Source organism: Lycorma delicatula, chromosome 12, assembly GCF_047948215.1.
Source record: "Lycorma delicatula isolate Av1 chromosome 12, ASM4794821v1, whole genome shotgun sequence".
In the NCBI taxonomy this organism is placed as follows: domain Eukaryota; kingdom Metazoa; phylum Arthropoda; class Insecta; order Hemiptera; family Fulgoridae; genus Lycorma; species Lycorma delicatula.
In genome coordinates, this window is record NC_134466.1 from 53183825 (window position 1) to 53196945 (window position 13121).

Sequence of the window (13121 nt, forward strand, 5' to 3'; positions counted from 1 at the left end):
TATTAACAATAAAGACAATGCAGAAATCTTAGCTAAATAATCTCCTAATTTGCAAAGACTGAAAGAACTCCTAAATCTCTCAACACCACCACCCCAATAATAACACCACCAGAAAACATCACCCTCCAACAGCAGTGGGATAAGATCAGACCTTAGTAGAGTTTCTGAAACATGCAGGAAGAACAGCGAAAATTCCCTTTAAACAGCTTGTGAAAATCTGGATCAAGGACCAACCAGAACACTGGAACGACAGCCTTCATCCACCTGCACATAAAAAAGATCTAACTATATCTCATTCCTAGACACAAGATACAAATATCTCAAGGTAGGAGAATATCAGGTAGGTTTCAGATGCTGGAGCTGGAGGAGCCGACCAGACCAGATAAGTCTTAAGCTTGTAATGGATTAACAGAACAGAAAAAGAAGCAACATATCCCTGGTTGATATGATTGAATCCCACACATAATACCTACAAAATATTCTAAAACACTTTTGAACTACAACCCCAAATTAATGAGGATAATGAGGATAGCTCAAAGTGCCCCCAAAAAATAAAAATTGGCAAAAAATCAAAACAAACTGCCCTGTCTTGTTTAAGATTGGCAGTTGTGGATCTGTATCGAACAAGAGGAGACTAGGATTCTTTGGACATGTCATGAGGATGTAAGATTCGAGATTTCTGAAATAGCTGGTACAGTACAATCTCAAGGATCTGAATGAAATTGGCCTTGCACCAGGAAACATCACAAACAAGATAATTAAATAAGAAAATCAGAGGATAAAAATACTTGGTTCACCATCTACAAGGAAGAAACTTAATAAACATTGTCGACATGTACGAAAATGTACTGGGAGGACCGCAATGCCCAAACATTCCCTTAAAGAGATTTATGTTGGGTTTTAAATAAAACTATAATCTACATATCTTATCCATAATATTGTATTTAGTGTGTATTTAAAAATATACTATGAACTATATTGCTAACAAAATTTTTTACTACCAAAATTTCAGACATGTTGACAGTTGTAGGGTGGATCTCATTGGTAATCCTTGTTGTTCTCTTATACAAAATATGGCGATTAGAGTATTCTGGGATTCATTTTAAACTATTTATTTTATCATAATTTACAATTTTGTATTAGAATTAACTTAGTATTTTTTAGCTGTGAAATATGGAGGTAATTTTTAAAATTTATTAAAGGTCTTATAAAGTAATAAAGTAATATTATAATTAAATATGTCGCCTGCGTTATATGGTTACTTGTTTAGCATAGCGATCAATTTTTTTTAATGTTTTTTAGTCAAGTTACTGGAGGCAGGTGCAGCCAGTATTGACTTTGACTATTACACTCATCAAAAATCAGGTTGATTTTTTTTTCATTTGTTTCAAAGAAGTTAAAAAATTAGATTTTTTTAAGACTGGCAAAATCTCTACTACTACATATATATGATTTTTAGAGATTTTTCAAGATGAAATATCCAAAATCCCTTCTCAGTTTGTTTATCCTGAACAAACAAAAAACCCCTGTTTCTTAAATAGTAAGTATTAATTCATTAAAGTTTTTGCTTCAACCTGCAAATTTCCACAACTACTTAAAGTGAATACATCTTGTATTCAATACAAAATGGATACATTTTGAAATGAAATCATTATATTTAAAAAAATTGAAATTTTGAACCACCAGGTCACTATTATGAACAAAGGAATTAACATTTATATTACACTATTCCAGTGCTGGACAGCAGAGTTGTATGTTAGTCTATAACAGAATTCAAGATTATAAACAGTAAAAATTTCAGCAATTTATAAAAAAAAAAAAAAAAACATTGCACATTTTGAGCACATATTTTAAGTTGATTGGGTGTAGTAGATGAAGTGTAGAGGGGTGAGAATAATATTGTTACTATAAAAGAAAATATATTTAATATTTTAAATAAATGTATTTTATTTCAAATAAAATTTTATTTAAATATTTATAAATTGTATTTTATATAAATTCTGGTGAAGATTACTCAGATTTGGCAATTTACTGAAAATAATTTTTTTTTAAGCCAAAGTATAATGTTGGTTATACAAAAAGGAGTTCCTCTGTCTTGATTTGATGAGTGGATATGGTTATTTTTAAAAAGTGACACTTTTTTTTAGTGAAGATTGCATATTCGTAAATATAAACTCATAAATATAACCTTCCAAATAATTTTTAGGAGGTATACTGAATAAAAATGTAAATAAATACTCTTAAATGAAATTTAAAAAAAAATTGACTTGAAGAAATTTATTTTTAACTGGTTGCTTATTTATTGATTTAAACAAAGGCAGGATGTGTACAGAAAATATTACTTCTATTAAACAATGCACCTGAATAAGAAGTCGTCTTGTGTTACGTTTGAAATATGATGAGTGGAAGAAATGTAGAAAACTAAAGAAATTTAAAACTGTTCCCAACTGCCATAAACAATTTGTATGTGAAGGAACTTATCAAAAATAAATTATTGTAGACTGTTTACAAAACACACTATATAATCTGTCAGTTAAGTGGAGAGTGTGTTTTGGCACCCATTTTTAGAGATCTTGCTCTATTTTATCCATAGAAAATATATTTTGTTTTTAATTTTTTTTTTATTTTATTTAATTTTCTTTTTAAAAAACACTTGTGTTGCTTGTTGGTTTACGAGTAATCATTTATTTTGTTTTATTTATCAGATAACTTACTTCAGCCTTTATTAATGAATCATGATTTTTGATAAATGCTATTTTATAGAAGTGTATTTAAAAATCATGTTCTATGTTTATTGACATTTTGTGATGTTGAAATGTGATATAAACATTTTTATTTATTTATCTTTTAATTAAATTAGCAAAATGGAAGTGTTGAAGCAGTATTAGACTCGCCTGGTGATTCATCTGACGGATCAACAATACAAGTTACTGTATCAGCTGGTGGTGGTAACGACACAGACTCGCAACAAAATCCATCTGGTGATTCACAATCTGGTAACGCTACCATTGTGGACTCTGCTCATTACATTACAGTTACAGGTGTGTTATTTCTATTATATGTACATATTTATATTTGTATAACATAACACCAAAACACAGTAATTAGATTAGTCTTCTGGTTGGTATTTTTTTTATATTAAAATTTATTACTTTTTTAATATTTGCCATGTTTCGGAAATTATATTTTCCATTGTCAAATTTTAAATACTGTAGTAAACATTAATGTACTTCTGCTGTCCATACTGGAATAATTCATAGCCCGTAATTCATAGTAGTGGAATGTAATAATACAATATCTGGACAGAGCAATGGAAAATATTACAATTTTTAATTTAAAAAAATAGAATTGAATTAGTTAAGATGTCAATACTGCAAAAACTGGTTATTGGAAATTAGTAAACACTTTACGTTTTGGTAAGTTTGATTAAATCTAATTACTGTGTTTTGGTGATTTGTTTTTTATGTAATACATTTTTTTAGCACAGTGGTCAAAAGCAAATAATGCATACTAACAGGAAAAATATTAACACACGTGAGTTTTTGCTAATTTTGTGATAGCAAAAAATATTTTATTCAAATATTTGAATTGCTGTGTTTCAGCTATTTCTGCAATTTGCCGTAAAGCAGATTGTAACTTTTTATTATCTTATCTTACACTAGGTTTTTCATTTTTTATTTTAATTGTGAATTTTTAAGACTTAGTTCACGTCTTGTGTATGTCTTATTTTATATTAGAGTGCATTAACTCCCACAAAGTATTTTATTTTCTTAAGACTGCATTAAAAATTATTTCTAATAAAAATTTTTTTTTTATTACAGTTATAATATGTTAAAGAAGTCTGAATAGCTAGAGTATTTTATTCAACAGTACTCTTGTTCTGAAAAAGCTAAATACATCTGTTGATTAATATTTCTTATTGAGATATTAAGGGGTCTTAAATTTCTGGAGCTAGTTGATGCAAAATTATTGTTCAGTGTATGTGCCTCCTCCTTTGTAAAATCCTCCAACTTTGTGTAGGTTTACAGGTAGAATTGGCATTCAAAGCATGTAGAGTATACCTTGAACTTTTTCTCTCATGTGTTACCTACAGTGAATTAGTCATCTAAGAATTTCTCATTCTTTCTCACCTCTCCTATCGTAAATTTATTCTTTAAAATTTATCATAAATTTATTCTGCATCTTTTAGATTTCTGCATAATTAGTTGACTACTAGGTAATTTTTGTTAAACAGTTAAAACCCTAGGCTTCATAGCACTCCTAATAGACAAATAAGAAATAAACTCTTATTGCCGGGTTTAAATAAACAAACTGGAAAGGTTTGATAATAATTTGTAGTACTATAACAATTTTTTTTTTTCAGTTATATATTTCATGTACCTGGTCAGTAAGAATCTATGTGGTACCTTATCCATAAAAAGTAAGTTGATCCCTTAAGTCAGCAGATCGTTTTGCTTGTTATTTCAGGAGGAATTCTAATATCTATAATGATTATTTAGTATCTCTATATACTTATATATGCAGTCTGCTGACTTATTTGAATCTTGTGTATATGATACTAATTTTTTATCTACATTTAAGGCTAGTCAGCTTGTTTATATTTTGTTGGTTACATGCAAATCAGAAGGAACTGCTACTCGATCTTATACATCATTAACTCCTGTGAATCCTGTAGGTATGTACTCCAAGCTATTTTGATAAAATGGAAAATTAAAATTTACCAAAAGGTAAAATTTGTTTAAATGTTTCACAATGTTTTATTGTTATAATATTATAAAAAAATCTACATAGATTAGTTTTAGTTTTAATTCTGTTTGATATTTATTTACATATTAAATTTGTGACAGGTTGATAGAGAAAACTTGACTTGTTCTAAAATAAGAATAAAACTTTAAATATACACTTCAATAAAATTTTACTTTTCCATTTTTAGTTTTTTTTTACTGCTAAACTGCTCTTTTTTGGTTGCAGTTTTAGTAATTTAGATTATCGATTTCATCAAATTGTGTGAAAAATTGTAGTGATGTGCAAAGGACATTTATTAAAAATGTACTGAAATCTCACACACCCCATACCTACTACATAATGGTTCAACTTCCAAAAAACATTCCACAGTCGCAGAAAGATTACCAGGATGAATTGTATTGAGCTGAAGCAGATTAATAAAACAGGACAGTGATCGACAAATTGGCTCTACCTAAGTTTTAGAACAGATAAAGACCGGTAAAAACAGCAAATTTGAAATGCTCTAACATACACTGAAAAAATTTATCGCAAAAAAGGAGAATCCAACAATTTGACTTCAACTCCAGAGAATCTGAACTGACTGCTCAGACTAAATCAGTCATTCACAGAATAAGGAACGTGCTCTAACAATGATAAAAAGCAGTTCGCTCTCCACCACTGTATCCACTTTGACCACTTCAATGGTATTCATTCATAGGTGAATTCACTACCCATTATTAACTAAACATATAATCTACGTAATATTGGAAGTACAACTATAAAAACATAACAATCTTTCACTCTCCCTCTCTGCTTTTTAGGTTTAATTAGATTAAATTAAGAATGCTGCCCTAGTTATTTGCAATTTCCAGAATATCACGTAAACAATAAATTTGGGGCAATTTATTGTTTAAATGATGTTGTTTATAGACCTGTCTAAGCAGTCTTTAGTATTTTGTTCCTAGATTATAATACTTCTTTGTGTACAGTAAGTGTAGGTTTTCAGATTGAATTGAGTAAATTTAGATTTAAGATTGTACAAACTATACCTTACCTGCAGTTAATGTTTGACACCAGATGACTAACTTATACGCCTGTTACATAAATTGTTCACCTGTTACTATAAAATCCAAAAATAATAATTTTCAATTGATATTTAACGTCTCATCAAATCTATGTAATATAATAATACCTGTTTAATTTATATGGTACATTTTTTATGTGTTTAACACACAAAAATTGATTCTAATAACGTGTGTTTGATTTTTTTTTATTATTGGATAATTATTTGTTGTAAAAGTTTCTTAATGGTTTAATAGTTATTAATAAATCCAATATATAAATAAATTTAAAAAAAGTTAAGGAGATGAAGTCTTGATTTAAATTGATGTGTGTTCCCTTGTAAGATGCAAATATTTCATTAATTAAAATTTTATTTGGCTATAACTCTGGAATCAATGAAAATAAGTACCACTTATGATATATTGTTGAAAAGCTCTCAATGAGAATTTATTGTACAGAAAAAGTCCAAAATCCAAATTTTTTGGCACTTTTGGTTCAGTAGATTGCAATCAAAAGAAGGGGAGGTGCACATCTAGTGTTACAGCAGTTCTAAATTAAAAATTTCAACATCGTTAAAGCTAATTGTTTTTGAGTTATGCGAGATGTGTAAATATGGATATTTCCATTGAATCACAATACTTCCTTTTTAGTACTTCGTACTAGGAAAAATTATCACTCTGATGTGGTAAGAAAATGCTTTGAATTTTTTTGATAAAGGTATATAGAAATAAAGAAAACTGATTTTATTGAATTATCTGAGATTTAATTGAAATAAAATTCTGATAACTTTACTTCCTAAATAACAAAAATTGAAATTGATGACTTTACAACATATTTAAGAAGCAGTTTGTTTTTAATCTATTCTGCTAGTGTCTTAGTCTCATTTTAATAATTTATTTTCATTATTATGTATGTCTTTTGTTGAATTATTTTTTAATTATAATTTGATTTTGTCCTAAAAAAATATATATTCCCATGTAGCTTGTGGGACACCTCATTGGAAGGCCCTTTGAATGATTAAGTAATTTGGTACAAATAAAATAAAAAAATATTAATTGGTATTGAGGTTGTGATTAAAAATGTACGTTTTTTAGGTACATTATGAAAAGCATTAGATCTGAAATCATCCATTCTTGTTAAAAATATGGCTTAGGTTTTTCCTGCATTGAAAAAACATACCAGTAAACATAGCATTATAACATCAGTTAAACATACAAAAAACCAATAGCTTGGTATAGCATGCCAAAAGGTATAGCTTGCTCAAACCATATTGACACTGATCTCGATGGTTGCCCAGCTAGCATGGGGCTTATAATATGCTACTTGTGGAAGACGTGGGTGTGGGTGTGTGTGTGTGTGTGGGTGTGTGTGTGTGTACTGATCCAAATTTTTGGATGAAAATTACAAATATCTAAAAGTTGTTTGACCCCCTGCACATAACCGCATCTGCTCCCAATGGTAGCTTTTGGATGATATTTTAATCAGATACACCTCATGATCGACTGAATCTAGGTTATCTGGAGATTAAATCGTGAACTGTACAAATTTCTTTCACTAAATACACTCAAACCTGTTTGCTAGCGCAGCTGTAAAGTATTAAGGTTAAAAATTGAAATTATATAAGATTGTGAAAGTCATAGCTTAAAATTAGGAATTTGATGTTTTTGCGTATCTATGAGTAAGAATGGCCTAAAGTGCACGGGGTGCACTCAACCCCATTCTTTATCTCCCAGAACAAAGCGTGAAAAGCATAGCGTAAACATTAGACATCAGTTATTTATTTCAGTACCTAATGAAGAAATAAATTAACTTATTTATATAAACTAGGATAAGATAATTAATAAATACAAGACGTGAATTGTTCATTAATTGGGATAGTCAAACCGTAAACATACTGTCTTTAATCGAGTAATATTATTAAACCTGTGCTTGTTAGGTAGCAAGATATGCTATGCTATACTATGCTGTTCACCAGATTTGTGTCAATTTATCTTGGACCAGTTATATCTACTTCTTGCTGGTGAAATTTTGTGTTTGGTAATTTTAAAAATAATTTTGACACTTAATCCACAGATTATTTCAAATGATTTAAGAAGTAATGTCATATAATTTTAGTTATTTAGTTGGAATGAAATTTAAAAATACTATCCTAACTGGTTATTTGCACCTGCTGTGTGAAGGGGTGGGTGGATTTTAATTTACTTTTCACCAAAGTTATTTTTTTTTTTTTTGGTAGTCAATTATAATTGTTACAATTGCCATTTAAGATTTTGAGTGAAGTAGGTGTAGTGGAGAACGTGGGTTCCACCTCTGCAAAAATAATTTTGTAAAGGTTCCCCCTGAAGTTAGTGTACTTGCCTGTAAACAAAAATAAGATAGGACTGATGATAATTGTTGAATAATATTTTTTCTGTAAATATTACTATACTTTCTTTACATTGAGATGTAGAGAAGACTCTCTACATCTCAAGTACAAAAAAATAATTTAGATTTCTATGTAAAAAAATGCAATCTGGGTTTTCATTTTGACCATTTTCAAACAATTTGGATTAGCCAGATTATTTAAATTGGCTTTGCTTTTTGAACAGCTGGTATCTCTTAAAAAATTCTTGTCATAGTTTTTTGTTTGCCAGTCAATCTTTGCATCAGGTCATTAGAAGATGAAATTTTTACTCTTCAGTGCAGATGGTGGTTAGTTAGATTGCAGTTAAACTGTGTTCTTTGTGCTTTTATCATTATTCTATAAAATTTTGGCAATTTTTAAATAGCAGCTTCTGCCAGATTAGCAGGTATTTCTAGCAAAATTTTTTGCTCTGTGCATTTATAGTCTGCAGTCTTGTCCTCGTTCTCTTCGATATGCCTAATGCATTCCAGTTAGTTTATCATAACTTACTTACCCCTTATGTCATTTAAGGATACCAAGGAATGCCTTTGTATCCTGATCACCCAAATACTCTGTTTACCTTAACACTAAAACTCATTTAACAGTTTGAATAGTCTCACTGCAAAATATTAGTGGCCACAGAAGTAAGCAAACAATAACATTTGGAACTGTACTCTTTTCTGTCATGAATCAAAGTTGACACAAACAGCTATTGCCATTTATTGCTACAGCTCTTATGTAGCAGTAGATAATTGAACATTTTAATGATGTGTGTGTATCTTTGATTAACAATTAATTGAACAAAATTTTTTGTTTTGATTAGTTCCAGATACTGAGACAGTAACAGGTGACGGTGTGGCGCACTCTGCTTATGTTCAGTATGTCGAAAGCACACCTGATCAAACCATATACACTACAACTAATGGACAGATGTGAGTTGCTGTGTTTTAAGTATCTATTTTCTAGTGAAGTAATTTTTAAAAAAATTTCTTTTACATTTGGGTCAGTTCAGTTTTTTAACTTACTTTTTAGGTAATTTGCAACAACCAATTAATTGTCAGTTGTGGGTGGGGTTGATATAGGTTATCAGAGCATTAAGGTTTCATTGTGATAAACGAATGATAAAAGAAATATTAGAACTATTTTTAACTGAGAAATGTATTTTTCTTGTATTTAAAGATTTTTTTTTCTCCATAGCTAATGAATTTATTTTTGTTATAATTAGGGCATATCCTGTGTACACTGTGGGAGAGTCTGGTACGATGTATACACCAGCATCTGGGCAATATTATACACCCGGGAATACCACTCCAGTCACATACAGTCAGGTATAGTGAAGTGATTATATCAATTATACTGTTTATTAGTTGCATGACTTTTATGCATTGATTTTTTTTATAAGAATTTCTTATTAAAAAAAATTAATGACATAAAAAAATATTAAACAAATTTATAAATCAAGAGTACTTGAATATCCGCTTAAAGAGATTCCATCAGAGTTTCAAGATGATGATTACTGGATGGTAATGTATAAATATTTGTTAGCTAGATTAAGTTTACTAAAATATTCATGGAAAGCTCACACCTAGTCATCATCAACTCTCTCCTTCCATTAACATTCTTCCTAAATTTCTGAACTAATCTCTTAAAATAGTTAATCTTGATCTGTTTCATAGAATTGCCAATAAATTCACCATGCACAAACTACTATCTCTAAAATGACTTTTACATTTTACATTCCATATTTCAACTATAATTCTAAAATGTACTAGTAAACTTCCTTGTTTGTTTACTGTGTAGTATACCTTATACTGTATACTTTAATTTTGATGAGAATAGAATTTCAACCCCTTCTTGGGGCCCAGGGGTTGTAATAAAAAGAAATATTTTAAATGGTAATGTTTTTACGATGTCTATACCCAAAATGATAGCAGGAAAAAGTTTGGATTTTGAAAATTACCAAATTTTTAGTGAGTTCAAATAATAAAAAGAAATTAACTGATTTGAAAAATTTAATTTTAGTTAATATTTATTTTTTTATTTTTTAAATAAAAATTTCCAAATAAAAAATAATTAAATGTTATAACCACCTTACCAGCAAAAAAAAATAATAAATGTTCTCAAGATTTTTAAAAATGTTCAGTTTTTTATTAATATAAGTTAAAAATTAAAATGAAACAGTCATGACTGTTTGAATGTCAACAGTATACTGAAGACAATAAAGGAAATCAGTTTATTTATTGTATAGTATAAAAAGTGAATACAGTAAATAAATTAAAAAAGAGTAAATAATAAAATTAATACCATAAATAATATAACACTATTACCAAAAAAAAAACTGGAAAAAAAATGATTACATGCCATATGTTAAATAATAATACATGCTAAATAATAAATTAAATATATACTTAATTTAGAAAAATCTCACATATAGAGTAACCATAAAAATCAACTTTCTCTGTGTAGCACATCAAAAATTCCAAAGCAGATTCCATTCGGATTTTTTTGTGATGTTCGGTTAAGACGTGTGGCACCTGACATGCACAAAAGTTTCTGAAACCTAAATTGTCATGAACAATGCGACAAATAACAGCTCTTGAAGCATCAGGAAAAAGAAGGGCCAAGTTGGAAATCGAGGGCCTCTGTGATTGAGGGCCTTCCTGAATATTGTTCATCATGCACATTAATTCTGTTATTTCTAAACATTTTCACACCATTTTTAGACTTTTCTTTCATTCATTACATATTATTACCATACACAGCAACCAACTGCCTATGAATTTCAGCTGGCAGCTGGCTTAAGGTTTTGATTGTTTCAAAACATATGACACATATTTCAGATACCTGAAAATAACATATTTCACTTTCTGTGGCAACATTGATTTTCCTATTCATTTTATAATGTAATAAGTTTGTTGTAATCAACGATTCTACAACACAACTTATAGACAATAATGCAGTGTGTTCATTACTAGCGTGGCTATGAACTACACTAGTTTGCCAACCTTAAGGAGAGAAATTTCCTAGCATTTTTACTTAAGAGATTCTTTGTACTCATGATTAGAAGTACCTGTTAGAACATTAGAAGTAGAACATCTACCTTGTTTGCCGGTAAAGTGGTTATAAATTTTTTTTTATTGTTGCAAAAATTTAGTGTTGCAAATTTTAAATTTTCGTTATTACACTTAGTTTCTTATGAGAATTTATTGTGATCAGTTGGCTAATTGATGTTTTGTACTAATACCACATTCATAAGCCACTTTTGTTATTCTTTTTTTACCTTTTTTCTGGTTTTTTACTGAAATTTATTCTGTGTTAACTGCTAACATTGCTATAAACTAAATCACTTATGGAATAGGAGAGGGTCACACTTTATTTAATGAGGGATTTAGTGATAGTTAGGTCACATAATGAAGTAACATTAAATTTTACTATTTCAAAAGGTAGTGTCAAAAGCTCAAACAGCAGCATGAGAACATAACAGAACAGCCAGCAAGATCACCTGACTTGTCACTATTGGATTACTTTCTATAGGAGCCACTTATTGTTTATCATAATAAGCCCCAAGATGATTTACAAAATAAAAATTCAGAATCAGAACAAAATGTCACTAGAGAATCATTGAATAATGCAGTGTTGTGTGTTTTTACAACCAACCGACACATTTGAATGTTAATTTAAATTAAATGTCAGTATATAAACAAATCAGATTTATATCTATTTAATCAAATTTTTATAAATCTATATTTGCATTAACAATTATCAATATAATTTTATTTAAAATCCAAACTTACCATTTTTCTTGTCTTTAAGTTCACTCAGTGTATTAAATATTTTAAATGGTAATTCCCTTTGTGTGTTACCTCTTTTGTGGTAACTTTTACATTATCCTGAAAGTTGACTGTTGTATCTGGAATGGTTTTATAGTTATTGAGGAGTTTTCATACTTTACATTTTAATTATTTTGTTTGTTTTTATAGGTCGCTAATACTCTAACAGGTCAAAGTCAATCTGCACAAAATCAAATCTTAGGCAATACTTTTCTTATACAACAAGGTGTCGATGGCTCAGACCATGCTATTATAACTCCCAATCGATCGTCTCCGCAAACCGTATCTGCTGTAAGTGTAGTTAGTTTTGCTTAATATTGTAACTGGTGATTGTTGGATTTTGTTGGATTTTTCTTTTAAATTCTGCCTTTCTATTATTACTTTTGAAATGTTAATATAATTATTTTTAATAATTAGTAATAGAAAATACTTCAATTGATTATATTATGGTTATGCATTCAGTTTTTTTACTACTGTATGAACGAAGTGAACTTGACAAGTATAAATATTATAATTTAATGTGAAAGTCATTGAATAAATTAAGACAGTTATTTTTATTGAAGGAAACTGTCAGCTGTTGGATTAATAATATAACCTCTAAAGTCTTAGTTATGATGGCATGTCTCCAAACAAACAATATGGTAGTTGTTGCATAAACCATGTGAGTTAAGCGTGGGTGGAATAGTTTAAAAGTGGCCATAAAGGCATGATTGACAAGCACTGCTCCAGTTATCTGGTAAATGTCAGTAAATGTTGGCACAACTCATTCCATCATTCAAAATAAAATGAATTAATATAAGACTGCAAGGTGGATTCCCAGAGAGCATACCGTTCATCACAAAGCTGAGAGATGTCGCATTTGCACCGAACTCAAAAATAGTTTCAGTAATAAAGGTGATGCATTTTTGGAGTCATTTTTTGGTGATCATTTTGAGCCGGAGTTCAAGTATCAAAACATGCATTGGAAACACCCTGAATCGCCTCTCCATAAGAAATTCAAAATGCAACTGTCGGCTGGTAAGTGGTCATATTAACCACCTTTTGGAGTGTCGATGGTCTGATTTTTGCTATTTTTGTACATTAATAAAAAAATAGCAAAATCTATTATGGAACAATATGAT

The 13121-nt window shown here is 29.3% G+C and overlaps 1 protein-coding gene across 1 annotated transcript in view; it reads left to right on the forward strand.

Moving 5' to 3' along the window:
- The window catches only part of Rfx (regulatory transcription factor Rfx), a 61961-nt gene that overhangs the window by 17505 nt on the left and 31335 nt on the right, over positions 1-13121 (forward strand). The window contains exons 3-6 of the mRNA XM_075380184.1: positions 2861-3041; positions 8994-9102; positions 9396-9498; positions 12151-12291. Coding sequence (XP_075236299.1) covers positions 2861-3041; positions 8994-9102; positions 9396-9498; positions 12151-12291 — 534 coding nt within the window. The remainder of the gene's footprint in view (positions 1-2860; positions 3042-8993; positions 9103-9395; positions 9499-12150; positions 12292-13121) is intronic.